The sequence below is a fragment of the Oncorhynchus gorbuscha genome, linkage group LG21 (genome assembly GCF_021184085.1).
Source record: "Oncorhynchus gorbuscha isolate QuinsamMale2020 ecotype Even-year linkage group LG21, OgorEven_v1.0, whole genome shotgun sequence".
NCBI classification, from domain to species: Eukaryota; Metazoa; Chordata; class Actinopteri; order Salmoniformes; family Salmonidae; genus Oncorhynchus; species Oncorhynchus gorbuscha.
The window spans coordinates 30727850-30755065 of record NC_060193.1 but is presented as its reverse complement, the minus strand read 5'-3'; the positions used below and the strand labels follow the sequence as shown (position 1 = coordinate 30755065).

General features: G+C 44.9%; 1 protein-coding gene across 6 annotated transcripts in view; it reads left to right on the top strand.

The window, feature by feature from the left end:
- LOC124008907 (VPS10 domain-containing receptor SorCS2-like) overlaps positions 1–27216 on the top strand; it is a 342821-nt gene that overhangs the window by 235456 nt on the left and 80149 nt on the right. For all 6 annotated transcript variants that reach the window (XM_046320500.1, XM_046320502.1, XM_046320503.1 and 3 more), the window contains exon 4: positions 26471–26635. In XM_046320500.1, the coding sequence (XP_046176456.1) occupies positions 26471–26635 (165 nt within the window). The remainder of the gene's footprint in view (positions 1–26470; positions 26636–27216) is intronic.

Below are 27216 nucleotides of genomic sequence, written 5' to 3'. Positions count from 1 at the left end.
ACCGCCTACAGGCAGAAATTAAAACAGGAGGCACCCGTGGTAAGGCCTGTTCAATGCTTCTCTGACCAATCGGAATCCATGCTACAGGGCTGTTTTGATCAATCAGACGAGGATATGTTGTGGGCCGTCGGCTGCCTCTGGGAATAACATCGCCGAATACACTGACTGTCTTTGGATTCATCAGGAAGTGCATAGAGGATGTTTTTCCTATAGGGACAATTAGAACATACCCAAACCAAAAGCCGCGGATGGCAGGATTCGCGCAAAACTCCCACCTCGATTGTGACCCGTTTCAAGAAGGCGTACAGTTATGTCACACATCACTACTTCAGAGGAGAGGCATTTGAACGTTATTTTATTTATCAAAATGTCTACTGGAACATGTGAACTTTCATGTGCCTTTAACAACAAACGTGTATGCCAGTTGTTAAATTACGAGTCTAGTTGGTTTAGAGACCAAAGAAATGCAGGACCTTCTCGCTATCCATGATTGGCTGAGATAATGGCGGGAAAATGAGTTTGGATTGATCTGCCATGTATCACGCTTCTGTCTATAACATGAGCTGCTCTGTATATGTCGATAGTTCTTGCTACCGCGGCTTTTTAAAATACATAACAATTTAGGCACAGAGATCGACAAAAGTGTTGCTATAGCTCTCAACAACATTGCTGCCCAAAATTGATCCGGCGCTATTGACAAAGGTCAGTGGGAAAAAGTTGTGATTGGGCTACTTTTCTGCAGGTCAGTGTGAACCGTAGTGACTTGAAACTACAATGGGCCAAACAATCTGTAGCTAGCTACAAACAGAAAAGACATGCTGCCGTGAAGCATTCATCCATGTTTACGAGTAAGAGTCTAGCTACGTTTTCAGATATTGTACGCTTCTAATTTAGTCAGAAAGTCGTTTTCATTGCAAGTTAAAGCACACTGTTTGCTAGCTAGCGAACGTTAGTTTGCTTACTCGCTAGCTAACGTTACATGTATGATCTGTGGAGTAATATTATTTGCATCTCAGAATCCTTTTGCATTGCTAGTTGTAGCCTAATGTTAACTAGCTAGTTCACGTTGAACCTAGTTGGTTAGCTTTAGCTACCTGCAGATTCATACTCCAGCATTTCATCCATAGTGGCTAGCTAAGACAATACGTTTGTACTGTAGCTATTGGTTGTGATTACGGTTCATTGTTTAGCTAGCTAGCTATCAAAACAAAAGACTCCTTTTCGCAAGAGAATGATGACATGAGCCATCAAGTTAGCCAGGCGTGTCTGGGGATGATTACCACCATCTATTGTATTTCATGAACATGTCTATAACATGTCTAGATAACAGTGACCCATCCACTTAGCTAGATGTGACTGGGAGGTGGTTATAGCATTTATTTCACTTGACCCATCAATTTAGACAATTGTCTGGGTAAGCATCATCATCTAATAATAAAGTATTTGTACAATATTTTTATCTGGACACTTTCAAAGTCAGATTAGGATATATGTCAAGGACTAGATAAAGTGTATTTTTACCGGGCGTTTTCCCTTATTGTAAAGAGATGGGTGGGGCTAAGGCTTAAGAGGGCGTGAACGATGCTGAACCGATGTAGACAAATGATAGCTCTCCAAAGCATTCAGGGGCCATTTTCTCAAAAGTGGGGTTACAAGTTTATCGACTTCCACAGCCAAATTACTTTCCCATTGTTTCTCAACGGCAGTGTATGATATAAACGTTTGTTTGATTTGATATCCTTGCCACTGTCTCCTTGTGTACTATGTGAGTCACCATGGCTGGCCTGGAACATTCAGTCCCCCCCGACCACAATCAGTGCCAAATGTCACCTTTCCATTCAGAGCCAAAATCGAAACCTCTATTTTGTACGGTCAGCGTTTTGAGTAAATATGGTCAAAATTGCCTTCGCTTGGTCAGACAAAGCACACTTTGGCCTGTGACTAAACGTTTTCTCCATCACTTCTTGGATTAGATTATGAAACACTTATGACACATGTACACCAGTGGAGGCCGCTGAGGGGTGAAACCATGTGTTGGATGTATTTGTATGCCATTCCACTGATTCCAGTCCAGTCATTACCATAAGCCTGATCTCCCCAATGAAGGTGCCACCAGCCTCCTGTAACGTACACATTGAGCCACTTTCACCCAGCCCGAGGAGAGGAAATATGCCACTTGGTGGGTGTGCTGCACTTACCTGCCTCTTAGGAGAGAAAACTGTTAGTGTTTTGCTACTCCTTAATTAACAGCCTAAAATGGTCTGACTTTGTTGGGGCTGCTCAAGGACTGCGTGTGTGTCGGTGTGTCTACACAAGTGCAGTATGAGCAAGATCAGTATTTTTAGAGCCTTACCTAGGTGCCTTGTTCTGTACTGCCATTGGGAGGTGTGCATACATATGTAGGATCTTAATTTGATCACCCTGTTACAGGAGAACCTTCCTACAATGTAGTACATTTAAAATGTGTTGTGTTTTTGAGGTTTATAGGCTTTTGAAATTTGTAATTTTCACTTAGAAATGTCAGACTTAAATTTCCCTTACAAAAAAACGCATCGACCCCTACAAAAATGCCTATGAATTATAATCCACATACTAATTCACATTTCCTGTTGCTGCAGGATTGCTTTCCTGCTGTAGCCAACTGGCTCAAATTAAGATCCCACATCTGTCTCTCGCCCTCCCATCTTTCTCACTCCTGCTCTCCCTTTCGCACTTGTTTCCCATCATGTTCCATCCTCCATCTCTCCCTACCTTTTCATCCCATTCCACTCCACCCTCTCTCTACCTTAAATAAATGCTTGCATGTCCCCACCACCCCCATTTTGTCAAATTTCCATCCGTCTTAAGATGTACTGCTTGTGTTTTCCCCCTGCCCTCCTAGAGTGTTTCCATTATTCAAAGCAGTCCCTATATATGAAAACAGGGCCATTGGCAGACCAGGCAGATGAACCCGTGGCCTTCTCACTCTCCCCCTGCCTGCCATGTGGCGCAGACTATTTCAGGCACATTTGGCCTAAATCTTTAATGGCCCAGCTATCATCTTCCAGGGGAACAGGAGAGGACTTTTCAGAAAGGGGAATGGTAATCAGTTAGGAATGGGAATGAAAGAGTGTGATTAAAGAGAGATTGAGAGAGAGAGAGAGAGAGAGAGAGAGAGAGAGAGAGAGAGAGAGAGAGAGAGAGAGAGAGAGAGAGAGAGAGAGAGAGAGAGAGAGAGAGAGAGAGAGAGAGAGAGAGAGAGAGAGAGAGAGAGAGAGAGAGAGAGAGAGAGAGAGAGAGAGAGAGATTCCATCCCTCTTTAGAATGGGGTTTGATGGAAGGAATGGTGAACGAAGGGGCTTGTTGCTATAGCTATCTTGATTTCCGTTAGCAAACTCCCCGGGTGCTCTTCTCTGATCACCATCATTTGCGCTGTGTGTGTGCGTGTGTGTCGGAACCTGAGCATGTGTGTGTGTACACAAAATCGGTTAACTCTTTTGAACATGCACATCCCTGGCATCGCCTGTTGTACAGTTGTTATTTTTAACACAGTCGGCATAGAGGGGGGACGTGGGGGTACTGGCAGACTTCGTCTAATGACAAGCCTATTGTGCCTTGACTGTCTGATCAGTGTGTAGTGCAGATGTGAATCTATTTACAGACAAGGAATTCATCGGCTCTGAAAAGGAGGAGGAAGAAGAGGAGGAGGAGGACAGAAGATGAGGGTGACGATCTGTCCTTGACAGCAACGAGGGCGAGAGGGAAGAATTTAGGAATAAGAGAGAGATCAGAAGGACAGATAGTCAGAATACTCTCCACTATAAAACACGGAATGGGCCCATCTGTATGTTGGCTATCGTCAAAGAAAAATTCAAGGAGAGCCTCACACTAGGAGCTCAGATGCAATAATTGAATAACCAACGTTTTCGACAGAGAGTACAGGCAAAGCAAATATTTTAGATAGAACTATAACAAGGATGGATAGTTTGAGATGGAGATTGAGATGTCAACCCGGAGGCATGTGTGATCACCAGTCAGCAAAGACTGTGTAGATACTGTGTCCACCTCCTGCATGATATGCTCAGTCCATGTGTCTGAATTGTCATCTGATTCTTTGGCATCGCAGAACTGGTCCTGGGGACTCCCTCCCCTCCCTGTCCAAGCAGTGGGACGCTCAGTAATAGGTTTTGACCCTTACAGAGCATCCTTCCTGGCATCTCTCTGTCTCTGTCTCTGTCTCTGTCTCTGTCTCTGTCTCTCTCTCTCTCTCTCTCTCTCTCTCTCTCTCTCTCTCTCTCTCTCTCTCTCTCTCTCTCTCTCTCTCTCTCTCTCTCTCTCTTTTCTCACTCTCTCTCTCTCTCTCTCTCTCTCTCTCTCTCTCTCTCTCTCTCTCTCTCTCTCTCTCTCTCTCTCTCTCTCTCTCTCTCTCTCTCTCTCTCTCTCTCTCTCTCTCTCTCTCTCTCTCTCTCTCTCTCTCTCTCTCTCTCTCTCCCTCCCTCCCTGTGTGTATCATAAATGAAGAGGGGTAGCTTATGCAGCTGTCAGCGGAGGCTTTCCTCAGGGCGACAGCTCCTTTAATAAGCGTCAGGGCCAGGGGGTCGATGTGGACTTTATTAAAACAGGGACTTTATTAATCTGCTGCTGCCCAAATCACACACAGACAAGAGAGGAGGAGAGGAGAGACGAGACAGAGTCAATTAGAGAGAACTAGAGAGAGAGAGAACAAGAGAAAGAGAGAGCGAGATCAGAAGGTGGTCGAGACAGGACTTTCCATCTGTCTTTGTGGCGGCCATTTTGAATGAGGGCAGACAGGCCAATCAGGGTCAGTAATTGTTTGATGACGGTTGTCTTTCGTTGGCCTGGTCTTTATCAGTTATCACAAATCCTAAACCCTTTTATAGATGCCAGCACGATGAAGACTGGGCTGGTGATTTACTGCAGATAGAGGCAGAGAAACGACACCCTACACAGCCATTAGGCAAATGAAAACAGGCCCTTGTCCAACTGCTGCTCACTCTCAACCACCACCATCATCATCACCTTCATCTTATTCTTCTACTAAATTATCTCTGGTTTATGACATGCCCAGAAGGGTAAACAAAATATTAATACCAGCCCTTCTCTGCCGACACACACACAGGCAATATTCAAACATAAGTACACACACACACACACACACACACACACACACACACACACACACACACACACACACACACACACACACACACACACACACACACACACACACACACACACACACACACACACACACACACACACACACACACACACACACACACACACACACACTTAAACACACACATGCACACACACTAAAGAAAACCCACTGAACCTTCAAGTCATCTGTGCATCCCAACGGCCCCTGCAGCCACTAATGTGCTAATGAAGTTTCAGAGTGTTGGGAGGGCTAACATCTGCTAGCTAGCGCTACTGCAATCACATATACACACGCGCGCATACACGCACACACACGCCCACACAGACACACACACAGACACAGACACACACACTGCTACTATAATCTCTCACCAAGGATGACATGGGGAGAAGGAGATGACACCTCACAGTTAAAGTACTTCACCCCAAGCCAAGCTAATGTATATCTCCATACACTATCCAATATTCACACGGACCGGGAGGTTTGAATCCCTCTCACTCTCATGGAGTTAACTTTTAATGCGATTTAAAGTGAAGAAAATAAGGAGTTATAGGCACATGCTATAAATAAACATTGACTTGAGATAGTTTCCCCTCACTCTTTGACTGTTTCAAAGCATCTCCCACTCTCCTGGCGAGAGACACAAACCTGCACTTAACATAGTGTGCTAACCACACTTTACAGTCCTAACACAAGGGAAGTCAGAACAAAGTATTGACCATTGGGATACTCGGTATATCGAAAACAGAGAACAAAAAAAAACACTTGACTTCATGACTTACTAGGGACCAGGATGGGATGGGGCTGGATTTGGGGTGGGCTGGGGATGGCTATGGGGCTGGATTTGGGGTGGGCTGGGGCTGGCTATGGGGCTGGATTTGGGGTGGGCTGGGGCTATCTATGGGGCTGGGGCTATCTATGGGGCTGGGGATATCTATGGGGCTGGAGATGGAGCTGGGGCTGGCTATGGGCCTAGGGATATCTATGGGTCTGGGGCTGGCTATGGGGTGTGGCTATCTATGGGCTAGGGCTATCTATGGGTCTGGGGCTGGCTATGGGCTGGGGCTATCTATGGGGCTAGGGCTATCTATGGGTCTGGGGCTGGCTATGGGTCTGGGACTGGCTATGGGGTGTGGCTATTTATGGGGATAGGGCTATCTATGGGTCTGGAGCTGGCTATGGGGTGTGGCTATATATGGGGCTAGGGCTATCTATGGGTCTGTGGCTGGCTATGGGCTGTGGCTGGCTATGGGTCTGTGGCTGGCCATGGGGTGTGGCTATCTATGGGGCTAGGGCTATCTATGGGGCTGGAGATGGAGCTGGGGCTGGCTATGGGTCTGTGGCTGGCCATGGGGTGTGGCTATCTATGGGGCTAGGGCTATCTACGGAGCTGGAGATGGAGCTGGGGCTGGCACTAGCCATAGTCTTGCTCTCCCGTGATGTTAGGCTGTAAATCAGGATCTGGCCCAACGCAGACTTGGGTAATGGTAATATCTGGTTGGTAATGTGTGTAAGTGAGGGCAGAGACTTTCACAGCCATTGTGTTTGTGGATCGTAATAGAAGTCAGAGATACTGAGGCATGGTTTACACGGTATCTGCCACGTAGTGCATGGCGTACGTAGTGTGCGTGTGCGCGCACTTGTGTATGTTCGCACAGATGTGTTTTTGCCCACATGCATACCTTGTATGTGAGCTTTTCTTTTCAGAAAAACTGCTACCAGTTCCCCTCTGATACATACTGTATGAACCTGGGTTTTTGTGTCCAATCAGTCCCATTGACTGACAGTGATCTGCTAACAACTATTTACTATAGCAGTGGCCTTGGCTGTCCACTCCTCTCTGGATTCTCAAAGAACATTATTTCTTCTCATTTAGTTACAGTATCTGAACCGATCAAGATGAATCTATAGTGTCGTTGTCTGTGAGCCCGGTTGGTGGGGACCGCCTGAGGAAACCTTGCCATCACTATGGTAACTCAGTCATGATCATACAGTAGGATCAGGTATCTGATGAAACCAGGTTTGGAGTCCAGCCCCTCTCTTCCTTTCTCCCCCTATTCCCTCCTCCCGCTTCCTCTCTTCATCCACAGCTGTGGGGAAATAGGTCATTATGTAATGACTAGGAACATTAACAACATGCAACTTGATCCCCCTGTGGAAAAGTCAATGAGATATACACATTGGTTTTCCTTCCTCCATGGGCTGTTGAACCAGTTCTTAGCCCAGGCCTGCGCTCTCATCCTGGGGTACAGTGGCCAGCCCTTGTTCTCTTCCAACTTCCATCCCATCCTTTTAACATTATGATGTCTTATTTTTTATTTTTTTGCATTGGTGGGGGATCTTACTGTGTACAAGTAAGATGTTGTATTGTAACTATATACACTTCAATTGTAACCCTAAGTGGACACTGACAACAGAAAAATAGGAACTTTGACCCTTTACCTTCTGATCACCGGGTTGTGGGGGACAGTTTAGCCTGGGGGTTGCCGAGGTAAAGGATGCTGCTATGGGTGAGTGGAAAGGGGAAACAGGGTTGCAGGGAGGGAGGGAGGGAGTTTAGAATGTACTGGCTTGGGGTTTGAGTTGGGTTGGCTGTGGTGGACTAGAATGTAAGTGGATCTGGGTTGGGTTAGTTCAGGGTGAGGGGTTGAGAGTGGAGGTAATAGTCTCGTGTTCCAGGATGAGGTTGGGGAGGAACGGGAGGATCGAGGGGCGGTAGTATCCGGCCCTGGCATTGCTTTTGTTATCCCCGACTTCCAGTCAGACCACGGGAGACGGACGGAAAGCAAAAACATCCGTAAGATCAACGTAGGATCTACATCCGAGAGTTAGAAGAGTCCAGTCCCCCTCTCCTTATTGCCCTTGAGCCCTACTGCTAGGAAGAGCATCTGCGTTCAACTGAGCGACATACAAAAAAAACATGTACAAACAAATAAAGATTAAAAACTATACTGGAAATATAAACGCAACTTGCAACAATTTCAATGATTTTACTGAGTTACAGTTCATATAAGTTTATCAGTCAACTGAAATACATTCATTAGGCCCTAATCTATGGATTTCACATGACTTGGCAAGAGCTGGCCCAGCCAATCAGAAGGAATTTTTCCCCACAAAAGGTCTTTATTACAGACAGAAATACTCCGTTTCTTCAGCTGTCTGGGTGGCAGGGCTCAGACGATACCGCAGGTGAAGAAGCCAGATGTGGAGGTCCTGGGCTGGCGTGGTTACATGTGGTCTGCGGTTGTGAGACCGGTTGGACATATTGTGAAGCCGGTTGGCCAAATTCTCTAAAAAGAGTAGGAGGCTGCTTATGGTAGAGTAAATTCTATGGCAACAGTTCTGGTGGACATTCCTGCAGTCAGTATGCCAATTTCACGCTCCCTCAAAACGTGAGACATCTGTGGCATTGTGTTGTGTGACAAAAATGTACATTTAAGAGTGGCCTTTTGTTTTCCCCCGCACAAGGTGCACCTGTGTAATTATCATGCTGTTTAATCGGCTTTTTGACATGCCACCCTTGTCAGGTGGATGGACTATCTTGACAAAGGAGACATGTTCACAGGGATGTAAACAAATGTGTGCACAGAATTTGAGAGAAATTGAACATTTCTGGGATATTTTATTTTATTTCATGAACATAGGACCAACACTTTACATGTTGCGTTTATATTTCTGTTCAGTATACTTAAAACACAAGTGATTACATCATTTCTGATTGCGATGTGTATTTTTTTCCCCTCCTAAAGAGCAAAGTAAGCTAGTGAAGATTTCCCTGGAAATAAGAGGATTTGTATTTGTACAGTACCGAGCAGTACAGAGCAGTTTGGGTTAGTTGATCTAAAACATGGCCTCTGTCTCTGTACTGTAATTAAACCAGGTAAGAACAGAGACAGTTAGTGTGCTGAATGTCCCTGGGTTAATCATTAGCGATGCTTCTGGTTTCATGTTTTCTTTCTGCAGGTAATGAAACGGCAACAAATGGCCGTCAGAAGAGTTAACATGCAACTGTGCAGCGAAACGGATGGACCCCCCTCCCCTCTCTTAGAAAGAAACTTCTGGGGAAGAAAATTAGCGTTGCGCAGAGAATGACCCTTTACTCACGGCATGGGCTGGTCTGTGCTCAGTAATGCCGCCCGTTGACGCAACATGCTTTCAGTTCCAGATATCTCATTATTCTTTTCTGCGGGGGAGAAATTGGTTGAAGAGATCTTTGGTGTTACCAGGCTCTAAGATGAAGGGTCAATAAAAACCAGACAAAATGAAAAGCATTTTTATTTTTGCAGGAGCACAGATAAGCCATGCAAACAATCCATTTCAGAGGGAAAAAAGGGTCAGATAGGTTTTTGTTCCCTCCCTCCCCATTATTCTCCCTCTCTCTTTCTCCGTTTCCATCCATAACCAGAGAAACGTAGTCTGCTTAACATGACCCAATAAGACAAATTGAAGTGACTACACAAATGGTAGCATTATTTGTCTGTAAATCAGTCTGCCCTGCTAGAGCTGCACCGTTAAGCTGTAAGTGCTGTTATTGTGAAGTGGAAACGTCTAGGAACAACAACGGCTCAGCCTTGAAGTGGTATGCCACACACGCTCACAGAACGGGACCGCCGACTGCTGAAGCGTCTGTCCTCAGTTGCTACACTGCCTTTGGAAGCAGCGTCAGCAGAATAACTGTTCGCTGGGAGCTTCATGCAATGTGTTTCTATGGCCGCCGCAGCCGCACAGAAGCCTAAGATCACCATGTGTAATGCCAAGCCTCTGCTGGAGTGGTGTAAAGCTCACCGCCATGGACTCTGGAGAAGTGGAAATGAGTTCTCTGGATGAAAAGGAAGTGAGTTCCAACGGATTAATCTGGGTTTGGCAGATGCCAGGAGAACACTACCCGCTCCAATGCATAGTGCCAACTGTAAAGTTTGGTGGAGGAGGAATAATGGTTTGGGCTTGGCCCCTTAGTTCCAGTGAAGGAAGATCTTAAAGCTACAGCATATAATTACATTCTATATGATTCTGTGCTTCCAACTTTGTGGCAACAGTTTGAGGAAGGCCCTTTGCTGTTCAGCATGACAATGCCCCCGTGCACGAAGCGAGCTCCATACAGAAATGGTTTGTCGAGATCAGTGTGGAAGAGCCCTTAACTCAACCCCGAACACCTTTGGGATGAATTGGAACAAATCAATTCACATTTTGTTGGACACATACACATGGTTAGCAGATGTTAATGCGAGTCAAGCAAAATGCTTGTGCTTCTAGTTCCAACAGTGCAGTAATATCTGACAAGTAATCTAACAAATTCACAACTACCTTATACACACAAATTTAAAGGGATGAATAAGAATATGTACATATAAATGTATGGATGAGCGATGGTCGTGCTGCATAGGCAAGATGCAGTAGATGGTATTGAATACAGTATATACATATGAGATGGTTAATGTTGGATATGGACATTATTAAAGTGGCATTATTTAAAGTGACTAGTGATACCTTTATTAAATGTATTAAAGTGGCCAGAGATTTGAGTCTGTATGTTGACAGCAGCCACTCAATGTTAATGATGGCTGTTTAACAGTCTGATGGCCTGGAGATAAAAGCTGTTATTCAGTCTCTCGGTCCCCACTTTGATGCACCTGTACAGACCTCGCTGTACCAGGCGGTGATACAGGCCGACAGCATGCTCTCGATAGTGCATCTGTAAAAGTTTGTGAGTGTTTTTGGTGACGAGCCACATTTCTTCGGCCTCCTGAGGTTGATGAGGCACTTTTGCGCCTTCTTCACCACACTGTCTGTGTGGGTGGACCAATTCAGTTTGTCGTTGATGTGTACGCCGAGGAACTTAACTTTCCACCCTCTCCACTGCTCCCGTCAATGTAGATGGGGGGCTGTTTCCTGGAGTCCACGATCATCTCCTTTGTTTTGTTGACGTTGAGCGAGAGGTTATTTTCCTGACACCACACTGGCCGCAAGTTTGTGTGTGTGTGTGTGTGTGTGTGTGTGTGTGTGTGTGTGTGTGTGTGTGTGTGTGTGTGTGTGTGTGTGTGTGTGTGTGTGTGTGTGTGTGTGTGTGTGTGTGTGTGTGTGTGTGTGTGTGTGTGTGTGTGTGTGTGTGTGTGTGTGTGTGTGTGTGTGTGTGTGTGTGTGTGTGTGTGTGTGTGTGCATCGTGCGTATGCATCGTGTGTATGCATATGCATTTGTGAGCATCACATGACATCTCTCTTTGTGTTTGCTTGTGCGTGTGTGTCCATTGCAAATAAGTCGGTGGAACATCAGAGACTATGTATTAGGATTAGGGTACTATTTCGTTTTTTTAGTTGAGCTAAATCCCCAAAGTCTACTCCTCGCCTACACTTCAAAGTTAATCAATTCAGCATACTAAAATGTCAGACAACTTGCGAAGTGTTCCAAAGGATGAATATTAACTTGGATTTCTTGCCAACAACCACACTTTGTCGCCAGTTACAGCAGAGTGCCAATAAGCCCTCTACTGAATTCAGTTTATGGTAGATCAGATTCCACTGTTATAGTGGGTGGTTGTTATCATTTGAACTGAGTGGCACTTAACTGTAATGGATGGATAGCTTCTTAGACAAGTGGGTGGGTATTACCAATTTGGTTAGCATCGACTGGCTACTGTCGTCGGCCAGGGATTGGCTAGAACCATACTGGAGATGAATGATTGCTTGATCTGGGGCTGGAGATTTGTATTCATTTAGCCAAGTTTAATTAGCATATTTTTTGGGGGGGTCCTCTCCTTCATTACCATTGATGTTAGTGCTTTCTTTTTCTGACCCTGCCTCTACAGCTCCCCCGGTGGCCTGCCTGTCCCATGACCCTTCTGTTAATTATCAATATAAGTGACGGACCTCTGCTGTAAAACAGCTTTGTAGTGAGATTACATTTCAAATACAAGAGAAATCACCCGCAAATCTAAGTTATCTCGTTGCGGGTGGGTTGGGAAAATGCTTTAACTTCAAAGAGAAGAGAAACCCGCACACTGCTCTTGCTCATATCACTTTTTTTTATTGGGGGTGTGGTTTGAGTGGGTGTGTCCTTGCCACCACCAAGACACACCCATCTGTCAGAACCTTGCCAACAGCTCTTTCCCCACACTCAGTCACAGTCCATCTGTAGAAATAAGCAGAGCTGCATCCAAAGTCAATCTGGCGACATCACAATCAATGACATGTTGAAATGTTATCATGCTTCCAAGCCAAATCACAGTTGTATTGAGGTAGGCAAATGTTAGCCAGCTAGTAAGTAGTGAGGTAGCCAGCTAGTAAGGTAGGCAGCTAGTGAAGTAGCTAGCAATGATAATGATAATCAAAAGATACATAACCAGATACATAACCAGCAGTCTATGGTCTAGCTTCCTGTATATTCAGTACATTGGTCCCCACCACCTCTGGGGACCAACAAACTCCGACCACCTATTTCCGCATGACAGGGTCCTTCAGCAGGGCATGCAAACCATAATTGGTCGATCCATGTAGGGCTTTTCAGTCTCAAACGGCTGTGATCCTTTGAACATGTTTGGATTCGTTTATCTGGCCCAGGTTACCCCGGTGGGAGGACTTTGGACCGGGTAAAAAGTGATTGCATTCATTTTGGAACCAGGCTCCCGCCTCCCGGGCGTGAGCCAGGTGCCACGCTCTGGACGATGGCGAAGTCGGCCCAAACAAAAGTGTCGTCTTCAAGCCCGTGGAGTAATGAGAAGGACGCTGTTTTTTTCACATGCAAAAGGGATTGCTTTTGATAGAAACACGTTATCTGCCTTCCCAATGAAAACTAGTTTGATAATTAAAATATGTATTTTATGGACGATGCACCTAGCTGCCTTGTTGACAACATAACCGAGCGGTACAGATTACTGTTTGATTTGAGAAGGGCGCTCCTCCCTCCCCGCTTCCCCTCGATGACATGAATGGCCATTGCCTGGTTCAACCCGGGCCAGTGTAATAGAACTCCCTCAATGGAGGGAAACAAAGTGGGCGGAGTGGCGATTTGCACATGGAGCTTAGCAAAAGGGGGTATGACTTGATGACATAATTGTAATCCAAACCCAACCTTCATTTACTTGTTGTGACACACTGAGGTTCCAAACTTGATGACCGAAATGGTCCTATTTAAACAGCAACATAGGCTGTTTTCAATGGGATTCGTTTTTTTATTTTTATGGGCAGTAGCTCTTTAAAGCCTCTACGTGTCGGGCCTTTTGGCCTTCATCAGAGCTTTTAAAAAGTTTATATTTTCTCTGATGAGATTCAATCTCAAAGTGAAGCAGGGATAAAGTGACGAGGCAAAGTCCCAAGGCATAAAATAAAAGAGAGAAAGTACAAGTTGCAACCATGATGAAGTGACGAAATTGGACAAGGCCTCTTTTAATGTGGAACCTCTGTCCGAGAATGTTGTCGTCAAGGAGGCACCTTGGACAGTTCAATACCTCTCGCTCTCTCTCTCTCTCTCTCTGTTTTTTAATATCCTCTCCTTGCTGGATGTCCCAGTCTGGCCAAAGTCTATCCAAGGCAAACAGGCAAACACACTCACCACTCAATGCCACTTCATTGATTCCCTTTCTTCTCTTTGTGTGCATGTCCTCATGTTGGAGCAGCAGCTGTGTACTAGCTGGTTGGAGATCTTTTGTCTGCAGTCTGATTCCACAGACTAGAAAACCCCATGTTGGGTAAGAGAATGGCCTAGTCGAACACTACGGCTGTAGAATGGAGATGCTTATTATTGTGTGTGTGCGTGTGCGTGTGCGTGTGCGTGTGTCCTCCACCGATCCCATTGCACTGATGGGCAAAGTCTCCTTCTGGGAGAACATGAGGAGTCATATTAGGCTCTCAGACTGACTTTCTCATCAGACCCATACTGTACACAAACAAACAAGCACACACAGTACACACACACGGCTACATCACAAGCTAAATTATAGAATTCCGACCGTTATCCACTACTATTTTATCTTGGCATGTACCCAGGTCTTTTAGTTTTACTATAATTCATTGATTGCATGTCCATTAAGCACTTAGGTCGGTGAAAGCAGGGCCCGATATGCTTGGGCATCAGAGATTATTATGGTAATATATACAGTTAGGTTCAAAATGGCCAAAGGCACTGCATCCCAGTGCAGGAGGTGACACTACAGTCCCTGGTTTGAATCCAGACCGAATCACATGATTGCGAGTCCCACAGGGCGGCGCACAATTGGCCCAGCGTCGTCGGGGTTTGGCCGGGGTAGGCCGTCATTGTAAATAAGAATTTGTTCTTAACTGGTTAAAAAAAACTTATTCATTCTTGAGGACATTCTCACCAGGCAGAGATTTTCACATTGTACAGTACTGTGAAAGTATGCTATTATTAAAGTCACAGGTAGAAATGCTTGGCCAGTTTTAGCTCATTTCCCTAGGGACTTTCCGCCCTTCTCCTCACAATGGTCCAATTCGTGGGGACCTCCTCTCTCTATCCCCTCCACTAACCCTCGTCACGCACACACACACTCATACACACACTCACACACTCACACACACAAACACACACACACACGACACAAAAGACCTACCCCGTTAATTAACTGCTCACAGCGGAAATTAAATATCCTCTCTCTCCACCAACGCCCGGATATCCCCCTAATTATTCCAGTTGTATAATTCAGTGGTTTTTAAAGTGCCACTAATTTTTCCACCGGTGCAGATAAAGTCGCAACTCTCCATATGGCTGGAAATAATCTCTCGGTTTTAAGATCCTTCCTGTTCCCCCCGTAATTATCTACACCGGGGGTCCCCGAGTTATCAGTTTGATTGGCAGGCGAGGAGAGAGCAAAGAGGAGCAGCGTGACTTTAATTCGCGCTAATGTAAGACTAGAGGTATCAGAGTGACTAGAAAATGTTCATGACAGACTAGATAGTGACTAGATAGTGAATGTGGGATGTAATTGATTACTTTGATTTGTTGACACACTAGGTTGATTTGGTGTACTTCAGGGCATGCACAGCTAACCAAACCAGTTTACTGTTTATTAGCCCGCTAAGGATCAGTATTCCAATAGTCCTTTAAAACAAACAGTGACAGTAATTAACCAGTTAACTAACTGTTTAATACAGATGAATGAACACAATTAAAGCATCTCATTTGGTTATCGTGTAGAGCTCAGATGCATTGGCTTGCAGTGCTCCCTGGACCCCACCCTCTGTGGACTGCACTGAAGGAAATACGTTGGATTTCATGTTGAGTCCTTTGGTAGAGTTTCTTCCTCAAGAATCTGCACAACACCATTCATCCCTGTTTTCTTTTTCTCCACGCCCAATAAAATATTTTTTATTCCACTTTTTCAGTCCTATTTTCAGTTATATTCACTTTTGCCGTTCAATCACTCCCATTCAAATTCCATCCCAAACTTTCACAGTCCGACGTTTAAGAGGGCACAGAGTATGAGGTGAATTGGAATGATTCAACTTACTGTGGAATATTTGAGATGGATGAATGGGAGATTTTTTTCTTAAATACATCAGAGCTTTTTACTAGTCAGAAAACCAAACCACTGAGGCCATTTAAAATGTTACACTCCGTCTCGCTCTTTCACTATGCTCTTAGTGGAAGAAAAAATAAGAAAGTCTCCTTAATTGAATTTTTTTCCATTAAAGTTGAAAAGCACAGTAAATTGTCAGTCTGACTATGCAACTCAGTGTGCCACTGGTTCATTGATCCAGCAACACTTTTCATCTCTCATTTATTAGGCCTTGAGCCTGGGCTAGAAACAATCACTGTCTCCTCAGCGGCATCTCCTCCCACCAAACACTAATTTCCTCTCCGTCTGCCCCCACCATCGATTAACTCCCCCTGTCATGCATGACAATCACTTTCTCTCGATTTGACTATCTCTTAATTACTCTCACTCTTTCTCCCATGCTGTCAATCTATTTCATACTTTTGATCTCCCCCTTTATCTATTTCACTCATTCTTTCTGTCTGTTTCTCACACTATTTCATCCACCCGCTTTCTCTATTTCTACGTTTTTTTTCTTTATTTCACTCTCTCTCTTTCTCTATTTCTATGTTTTTTTCTTTTTTTTCCCCTTGCTCTCTTTCTCTGTTTCACTTTTTCTCCCTTTTTCTTCACTCTCTCTCTCTCTCTCTGTCTGTCTTTTTATTTTTATTTTTCACTTTCACTCATTATCTGAAGGAGAGATGAGTCATCATGAGTTTTAGAGTTAGCAAGATGGCTGCCCGGACTATTTGCGTTGTGTCCCGCCACCCCTCCACTGCCAACCCCTCTTTTACGCTCCTGCTGCTCCTCTCTGTTTGTCATCTATGCATAGTCACTTTAACTACACGTTCACGTACATATTACCTCAACTAGCCCGACCAACCGGTGCTGCCGCACATTGACTCTGTACCGGTATCACCTGTATAAAGCCTCACTACTGTTATTTTCACTGTCATTTTACTGTTTTTTTATTTTGCATCTTTTTTTCATTTAAAAAAAAACTTATCTTATCTATTTCTTTTATCTAATACCTATTTTTTTTTACTTAAACATTGCACTTTTGGTTAGGACTTGTAAGTTAGCATTTCACTGTAAGATCTACTACACCTGTGGTATTCGGTGCCCTTGACAAGATAAACTTTGATTTGATGTGAAGACCAGAGAAGAGAGGTCAATCATATAATCATTTCGCCCACAACGAAATCAATCAAAGCACCAGAGTGTGTCTGCTCCACCTTCTCCACTGTCTCCTGTACCCTTGGGTACTAGGAAGGAGACACACGTCACATGGGCTAGCGAGGCTGCCGCCCAGAAGCAGAGAGGCAAATCAGAACACTGCTTGAGTGACTAACAGCTCGGTATGTTTAGAGGCAGAGAAACAGTTGATTTTATCTGGGGGTTTTTGGACAGTATTTCCCCCAGTATTCTGAGAATTAGCTCGTCAACTTTTATATATTTGTATCTGGCACTTTTTCCACTTAATAGCAATATCTTGAACTGAACGCCTAAAAACACGGCCGTGAAATGATTGAGCTCACGTGTTTTGTTCCCAGCCTGACAGAGTGTTACATCTCTTATCTGCAATTACTGATTGTTTTTTTCATTGTTATTTAACCTTTATTTAAACTAGGCAGGTCGGTTAAGAACAAATTCTTCTTTTCAATGACCGCCTACCAAATGGCAAAAGGCCTCCTGCGGGGGACGGGCCTGGGATTTAAAAATATAAATATATATATATATATATAGGACAAAACACACATCACGACAAGAGAGACAGCACAACACTACATGAAGCCAACACAATAGCATGGCAGCAACACATGACAACACAGCATGGTAGCAACACCACATGACAACAGCATGTGACTGATAGAACAGGTGTTGTATGTGGAGGATGACGGCTGCAGTAGGTATCTCATAGGGGAAGTGAGTCCTAAGAGGGTTTTATAAATGAGCATCAACCAGTGGGTCTTGCGACAGGTATACAGAGATGACCAGTTTACAAAATAGTATAGAGTGCAGTGATGTGTCCTATAAGGAGCACTAGTGGCAAATCTGATGGCCGAATGGTTAAAAACCTCTAGCCGCTCGAGAGCACCCGTACCTGCCGATCTATAAATTATGGCTCCTTAATCTAGCATGGATAGGACGGTCAGTTTGGCAGCTGAGCTGAAAGAGGAGTGATTACGATAGAGGAGACCAAGTCTAGATTTTAACCTTAGCCTGCAGCTTTGACATGTGCTGAGAGAAGCACAGTGTACCGTCTAGCCATACTCCCAAGTACTGCTCATTCGTAAAGCCACATTTCAGGTCCGTTCGCTAACCTTCAGGTGATTAGGCCATTTGAACCTTTTTGTACATGTTATGGCTGGCAAATGCAATGTGTACTTTCAACTTTTCTAACTGGGATAGTTGAGAACAATTAGCCCTTCATTTTGTACCAGCTATTCCACAGGCTCACGACAAAAGAGAATTGGGCCAGACAACATGTTTTGGTTTTTGCTTTGCAGTCGTAGTTTTTACTGTTTACTTTCGCGATACAGCAATGCAATTGAAATACGTTTGACCCCAAAAAATATGATTTCGCAATCATGAATAGATTATACAATACAGGAAATAGACAAGGAAACAAAGGACGTTGTTTTTGCAACGTCCTTTGATTGAATGCTATTTGTGACACTTACCATATATTTGTTAATGAATGGCTATGCCGGTTTAGAAATGGTTGTTCTGAACAACTTGTAGTCATTCATCATAATAAAATTAGACCCACGTTTGAAAATGCCCCAAAAACACACAGGAATGTGTATATAAACAATCAAGACTGTTCAAGGTAATATTATATGCCAATAAAAACACTTATACACCTGTTTCTGGCTTGTTTTACTGCGCTCTGTGAGGGAACGATTGTTTACCCATAAAACATGGCCCCTGCGACATCAATTGCGGTTTACAAGCCGTAGCCTCGTGTGTGTGAGGAATTCACAATCTCCCTCCTTGATTTAGCCTATTTAGGATTAAGGAGAATGAAAATACAATGTAAATATGGATAAATCATTTTGCTGCCTCTCTGCTGCGTTCTCACACACACTCATTTGGAATATTTGCTTTTGTGTGTGCGCCTTAGTATTGAATGCCTTTCCTGCTAATAAATACGTATTCGTAAAGGCAGGCAGTAAAATAGATGGTCAAGTTTACCAGACCTCCCGCTTTGTCTAAGGGTTCATTGGCAACCCGGATACAAATTGCCTGGAAAAAGTCTGGGGGAAGGCGAGGGGGGGTGACACACAGGGTGACCCATGTCATAAATGCTGCCAGCGACCCACCTGGCACTTACTGACTGACCCCTGTGTTCATGGAGCCGTCTGGAACTTTAGCCGCACACACACACACACACACACTAAAATATGGACACACGTACAGAGGCACACACACTAAAGCAACTCTCTCTCTGTATCTCCCCACTCTCTCTCTCTCTCTCTAACTATATCTGTCTGTCTCACTCATGCTGCTATTTCTCTCTATAGAAAGTCTACACCCATTGAACTTTTTTCACATTTCGTAGCGTTACAAAGTGGGATTGAAATAGATTTAATCATGTTCTTTATTCTTCATTGATCTACACAAAATACTCCATAATGTCAAAGTGAATTGAAGTTTTAATGATTTATTATTATTAATAAAAATGTATAATAAAAAAACTCAAATAAAGTAATTGCGTAAGTGTTCACCAACTTTGTTTAGGCCACTCAGATCACTCAGTCGATACTGAATTTCAAGCACAAATGCAACTACAAAGACCAAGGAGCCTCGTAAAGAAGAGCAGTGATTGGTAGATGGGTAACAATAACACATCAGACATTGAATACATCTTTAAGCGTGATCAAGTGAATAATGATGCTGTGGATGATGTATTAAACCACCCAGACACATCAGAGATGCAGTCGTCCATCTGAACTGAGCTGCGGGACAGGAAGGGAACTGCTCAGAGACGTCACCATCAGGCCATTGGTGATTTTAGAACAGCTGCGGAGTTCAATGGCTGTGATGGGAGAAAACGGAGGATGGGATCAACGACATTGTCGTGACTCCATAAGAATGACCTAAATGACAGAGTGGAAAGAAGAATACACAAATGCAGAATACAAATATTCTTTAAAAAAGTGCATATGTACGCAACAAGGAACTAAAATAAATCGGCATAATAAAAAAAAACACGGTGAAGAATTACACTTTTTGGCCGAAATACAAAGCCTTATGTTTGGGGCAAATCCAACACATCCCTGAGTAACTGCCTCCTTGTTTTCAAGCATGGTGGTGTCTGCATCATGGTATGCATCCACCACCGTGACATCGACCATTTTTTTCAGGATTAAAAGAAACGAGATGGAGCTAAGCACAGGCAAAACCCTAGAGGATAACCTGCTTCATTCTGCTTTACACCAGACACTGGGAGAGGAGTTCACCTTTCAGCAGGACAATAACCTAGAGCGCAAAGCCAAATCTACACTGGAGCTGCTTACCAAGAAGACAGTGAATGTTCCTGAGTGGCAAAGTTAACGTTTCGACTTAAATCTGTCTAGCCATGATCCCCAACAATTTGACAGAGCTTGAAGAATTGTTTTGAAAGGAATAATGGGCAAATATTGGACAATACAGGTGTGCAAAGCTCATTTGAGACCCAAGAAGACTCACATCTGTAATCGCTGCTCAGGTATTTATAACATGTATTGAGGGAGGGTGAATACTTATACAATCAAGCTATATTAGTGTTTTCTTTTTCATTAATCCCCCCCAAATTGATCTTCCACTTTGACATGATAGTAGTATTTTGTGTAGATCAATCCCACTTGGTAACACTATAAAATGTGAAGAAATCCAAGAGTATGTCTGTTTCCCTCCCTCTCTCTCATCTATATCTCTCCTTCCCTGTTTAGCTATGCAGGTATTCTGTTTCCCTTTTTGCAAGGTCACCGGCTGGGCTTACCTCTGTTCCTGTTCATCTCCCCACCCCTTCTCATCTCTCTCCCTCTCTCTTTTTGGGCCAGGAAGGCATTTGATTTATCCTCCTGCAAGGTCAGAATGTGGGTTCTCTCTCTCTCTCTCTCTCTCTCTCTCTCTCTCTCTCTCTCTCTCTCTCTCTCTCTCTCTCTCTCTCTCTCTCTCTCTCTCTCTCTCTCTCTCTCTTTCTCTTGCTCTCCTTCACTCTCTTTCTCTCTATCCCTCCCTCCTCTCTCTCTTTCTCTCTCAGTAGTTCCTCCACCCATGTCCTGCTAGCTGACTTCAGTGTAAGTGCTTGTGACAGGGGTAGGTTATGATGGCGCTGATTGCGCTCTTTGGCTTGACCCGGACAAATTGCCTGTGTGAGTGTCAGGTTCTGTGGCTGGAGGGCAGGAGAGCGGACCAAGTCCTGCTCTGCTCTCTCAACCCCACCCTCCTCACTTGCTTCTCCTGTTTCTGTCCTCTCCTTCACACTGTGTGGGTGATCCAGTGCACTCTTGTTCTCTGTCGTAGAGATGTTAACTAATCGCCATTCGGCAGTCATCGATATCTTAAATCCATTTGGCATTCTTATTGCAGCAATGCCTATTCTAAGTCAGTTTATCCTCTCTGTCTGTGTTTTAAGTGTGTTATGGTTGAGATAACCTGCTAAAGAGTCATCATTTAGGGGTTTATGAGGACATTAGTCAGGTGGATCTATGCATACAGTATGGACACACACACACACGTAAACACACAGAGACACATGCACACGCAAACACACACAAACTCCCGCATGCACTAGCTCTGCAGCGAGGGATCCGCACAGATGAACACACTCTTAACTCACTGCGATTACATCTGAAATAATTCCTCAGGGGTCCTGCTCTCTCTCCTGGTCCCCCCCCCCTCTCTCTCTCTCTCTCTCTCTCTATCTATCCACCTCTCCCTTTCTCTCTCTCTCTCTCTGTCTCTCTCTCTCTCTCTGCATCATGCACGTGCCAGAGCATGTTTGAACAACTCCTTCATCTACTAATGGGAGAGGGGAAAGAGAGAGAGAAAGGGGGGATGGGTTGTGGAATGAGAGAGAGGCAGAGCGAGGAATCTCAGAGACAGATAGCGCTGGGTATGGAGATAGGATCAGAAGGACAGAGAGAAAATCTGAGACTGACAGAACCTCAAATAGCCACAGGGTAGTTGGAGAGATATCTCAAAGAGAGAGGGAGAGGCTGAGCATAAGAGAGAGAGAGAGAGTTAGAGGAGAGTGAGAGAGGAAGTCAGACAGAAATGGAAAGAGGGAGTTGGAGGAGGAGACAGTAACAAACAGAATGGTAGGGAGTTTGAGGAGACATATGAGAGAGTGGGATTTAAAGTGCACATCGTTGTCAATCTGATGTTGGGCACGATAAGCACTGTTCTTGGCACCAGCAGGCATTGAGGCGGAATCTAGGGCACAAGCCGTTACCATAGAGTGGGCCCCACTCACCACTCCTCCTCCCTCTACTTGGCAAGACAGAGTCCCATCCGGAAACACACTCTCTCTCTCTCTCTCTCTCTCTCTCTCTCTCTCTCTCTCTCTCTCTCTCTCTCTCTCTTTCTTGTAATTACAATGGTAAAGATTAGTTCTTCAGTAGCCATGGAGCAGAGCCAAGATGGAGCCCCAGAGCCACCGGGCCGTGTCCTGCCAGTCGCCACCGGTGTAGTACAAATGCACCTGCCTCTTTAGAAACTAATATCCATAATGTACGGAGCCATGGTTAATGCATTAGGAATGTAGCTGTGGGTAGTAGATGCTCTCAGGACCCTTTTCTCTCTCGCTTCCTGACACCTCTAACACCTCTAGTACTACTCTGTATTGGGGCTCTCACACCTTTACCTTGTGTAACGTGTATCGTTTATCACCAAGCCTGCTCCCTGGACAGCTAACACACTTTTGAGTGGTGTGCGTTGTGTGCGCTTGGGCGGGGTCTGACGTGTGTGTGACGCGCGGACATAGCTGCGTGTGTGTGCACGACATGATTTGAGTATTTATGGGTCTGGATATACAGAGTTTTTATTCGTTTTGTGTACTTTCGCAGAATGTCGTGTACTTTCTCACAAGGTTGCGTACTCTCGCATAATGCCGTGTACTTTGTCATAGTGCCGTGTACTTTCTCATGGCGTCGTGTACTTTCTCATGGTGCCGTGTACTTTCTCATAGTGCCGTGTACTTTCGCATAGTGTCGTGTACCTTCGCATAGTGCCGTGTACTTTCGCATAGTGCCGTGTACTTTCGCATAGTGCCGTGTACTTTCTCATAGTGCTGTGTACTTTCTCGTAGTGCCATGTACTTTCTCATAGTGCCGAGTTCTTTCTCATAGTGTCGTGTACTTTCTCATAGTGCCGTCTACTTTCTCATAGTGTGGTGTCATTTCTCATAGCATCGTGTACTTTCTCGTGGTGTCGTGTACTTTCTCATAGCGCTGTGTACTTTCTCATAGCTAGTCCTGGGGAGATATTAGTAATGTCATGTCAATATACTTCTGTTCGCCCAGGCGATCCTTACAACAGCAACAATTCTCTAGTTTATTCACAGCATAACACGGCTCACCACTCACCTATTGCACAGGCCCTGCTCTCACTGAAAATCAACATTGCCAATTTGCATATGTAATTGGGTGGAAAGCGATTGGGCTGGAGCTACGTTTATAGAATGGCAACAGAGAATCACTAACCGAAGGATTCTGTGTTTTCCTCGGCTCAGGCGGATGGGAGACGTTTACAGATTCAACTAAAAAACTGCACTCACGTGACTCCAAAGGGATGAATGTTATTGTGGTTCATCAGTCTGCAGCCTGATAGATATGTGTGTGTGTGTGTGTGTGTGTGTGTGTGTGTGTGTGTGTGTGTGTGTGTGTGTGTGTGTGTGTGTGTGTGTGTGTGTGTGTGTGTGTGTGTGTGTGTGTGTGTGTGTGTGTGTGTGTGTGTGTGTGTGTGTGTGTGTGTGTGTGTGTGTGTGTGTGTGTGTGTGTGTGTGTGTGTGTGTGTGTTACTGTGCAGTTGGTCGAGCAGGGATAGTAAGTGTAAGGTTCCTCTGACGAGTCTTCATTTCGTTACTGGGTTCTAGGAGACAGACAAAGAGTCAGACTGTTCTTGTGTGATGAATTACATCTGTGATACAGGTGTGTATGTGAGCACTATGGTCCCTTACCATGGTGCCACTGTGTGGGGGACTTTTGTTTACCCAGTAAAGTATACCCAAGGCATTAGCATATCTTAATCCCTCCAAATGGCAGTGGTATGTCCTCAAGCCACTGAGATCTGTCCCACAACCGTCTGTCAAACCATTTCCCATCCCCTTTTACACACAACATGAATCTTTATAGATAGATAACATGTGCCGTACTCATATATACCTGAGCAGATGCGTTTTTTTACAAGTGATTATATGACCTAATACACATTGATCCGGGAGGAAGTGACTTTCAATGTTATTGTTTACTTCTTTAAGTCCACAGGGCAGATTAAGCATGATCACTGATGGCAACTCAAAGACGATCAGAAGCTGGTAATAGTGAACATAGTGCGGATTGCTTTGTCTCTTTTCCTTACCCACAAGAGAGTGACTATTGTTTGAGGCCTATGGACACGGAGTGCCAACAGTACTGCCATTTCTATGATATTCCTATTACCATAACTCCGCCAATGTGTCATACACCCACTATGCCGTCTCAAGTGTAGACACAGGAAGTTTTGGGAGCGCTTTTATCTGTGGCGCACCATGGGCGCTCTGTACTGAGTGAGCGTTGAGTTATGAATTGGAAGAAACCGCTTTGAGCAACGGCTGTGGTGAAAAGCTTCTTATTCTGAGAGTCTGGACTCTCCGTACAGGAGCACTATTGTAGTTTCTCTGTCCTGGTGGGGACTTCTCAAAGTTCATGGCGTCGTTGTTGTCGTCGTCGTCGTCGTGAGGGAAGTCAGGGAGAAGGACCAAGTTTGAGGTTTGACTTTGCTTTGCCTTGTTTGGTTGCTTTTCAAGAGGTCGGGGTGTCCTGTCGGCTTGATAACAGCACCATTCATAGTGTGTCAGCGTTACTGCAACACCAGAAGGTCACGGATGGGATAGAAGGCAGCCAGGGGTAGCCTATACTGTTCCTTGATGCCGCTTTCTAATCCAATAATAGTAGCTTGGGTCGAAACTATTTCAGGCAGTCTGTAAGGTTATTCGGGTCACAAGGTTGTTTATCTGATCCAAACTACGGATGTTGTTGTTGTTCAGTTTACTACTTTTTGCTACTTTTATGAAGCTTCGTTGCTAATCTCAAATGTAAAAAAATACATGTAAAAAAAAAAGTAAAATCCGTAAGCTGTTGTTATAAAGGGGAGGTCAGAGAGGGTCAGAACCCGGCTTTGGTTAAGGTGTGTGATGTCAGAACGGTCCTCTCATAGTAGTCATCAGGTCAAGCTGGGTGAGTTCTGTTTAAACAAGAGGTATTGGAATAGGTGGGACATTTTGATGGATGCGTCCCCCAGGGAAAGCAGGACAATTTGGGAACACACACACACGCAACAAAGTATGTCTCTTGGCCTTTGAGATTCCTAGATACTTCTCCTCCACTCCATTGTGCTTCTGCTATCCCTCCATCTCTCCGTCCTTCCTCAGTTCCTTCCACCTCTGTGAACGAAAGAGAAGTGTCCCTTCTCTCCGGGGGCAGTGCGGCAGCTGTCTGCAGGCAGAACAAACAGCCAGGCTAGGAGTTGTTAATTGACCGTGGCGATCCATAGAAGGCTGCTTAGACCCGGCTCGCTCAACCCTTACACGCGTGCATGCGCACCCACACACAGCATACAAACACACAGCCCGGATTGGGGAGCCAGTGCGATGCAGAGCGGAGCGCCCTAAGGAATGTCATCATAATTTCGGGGGTTATGTTACCCCCTTTTTCTCACAAACTTTGATGATATCCAATAGCAATCGTGTCTCATCGCTGCAACTCCCCAACGGGCTCGGGAAAGGAGAAAGTTGAGTCGTGCGTCACCCGAAACATGAGCCGCCAAACCGTGCTTCTTAACACCTGCCCGCTTAACCCAGAAACCAGCTGCACCAATGTGTTGGAGGAAACACCACTCAACCGACAACCGAAGTGAGTCTACAGGCGCCCGGCCCACCACAGGAGTGCGATGAGCCAAGTAAAGCCCACCCGGCCAAACCTTCCCCTAACCCGGGCGACGCTGGGCCAATTGTGACACAGCCTGGGATCAAACCCGGGTCTGTAGTGATGCCTCAAGCCTTAGACTGCTGCACCACTCGGGAGGCACTAAGTAATGCTTAATTGCAGGCATGGGGGGCCTAGCAATAGTGAGAGGAAGAGAGAGGAAGTAGGCTAGCTTGTGCAATTAATTGGCCCAAATTCAGTGTGTAGGCAAAATGTAGATGATCATTTTTCCCATCTTGCTCCGACTGTTCCCTTATGTCTGATTATTGCAGATGACAGAATATTGAGCGATCTGATTGGATAATACGTTTTGTGTTGCTCAGCCCTTTAGGTGGTTTACCTCTGTGTGTCCAACACTTAATGATGATTGGTGAGATGGTAAGCTCGGAGTTCCCCCGTTTAACGTGTCCCTGTTATGAGCTATGAAAGGGAATATTAGATCATCAATATGGTGTCGCCACGGAGTAAGCCTTGAGAGTGGCCCTGGTTGGAAATATGGCGTGCGTGGGTGCATGCTTCTCTCCACCCCTACCACACGTACCACATTTCAACCCCAGAAACCCAAATCAAACATTACCACATTAACATTACCCTATACAGTACGGACTTTATCCTTATCTCCCTTCTAACCTCTGACCTCTCTCTGTCAGGTGATCCTAGTGAGCTCCTCCATTAACGAGCGTGACCAGATGCTGTTCATTAGTACAGACGAGGGCTCCTCGTTCCAGCGACAGCCCCTCTCCTTCACCGCGGAGACCCTCCTCTTCCACCCCAAGGAGGAGGACAAGGTGCTGGCTTACTGCAAGGAGGGAAAGGTGGGTCAATGTCATAATTAGAGATAATTGTGCTTTTGTGTGGATATCTATTTCATGTTCATAGCATTTCTATCAGTTCACAATTAACAGAACTATATGTTGTAAATATGCTAAAATACCAAAAATCGCTTTGAGCAGCGAACTTGTTTTGGACAGATATACTTTACAGTGCTACTTAATGCACAGCTAGGATAGCCTTGCCCTAGCAAACGTAGTGTGTCGTGTTGTGTGGCGTAGGTAGCCTAGCGGAAAGAGCATTGGGCCAGTAACTGAAAGGATGCTTGTTCGAATCCCCGAGCCGACAAAGTAGAAAAATCTGCCAATGTCCCCTTGAACAAGGCACTTAACCCTAATTGCTCCAGGGTTGCTGTTGTTAATGGCTTGCCGTGACCTTAGTCTCCAAGGGTGTCTCAGGGGGAGTTGGGATATGCAAAAAAACAAAAACATTTCCAGTTCACCCATGCTGTATAACAATGTGTGAAATATGACAAAAAAATGGACTTCGTGCTGTTTTATTCAGCGTGGTTGTAATGAGCCTACAGTGTGGGGAATACGGAGTGTGTTGAATTGACCAACTATAC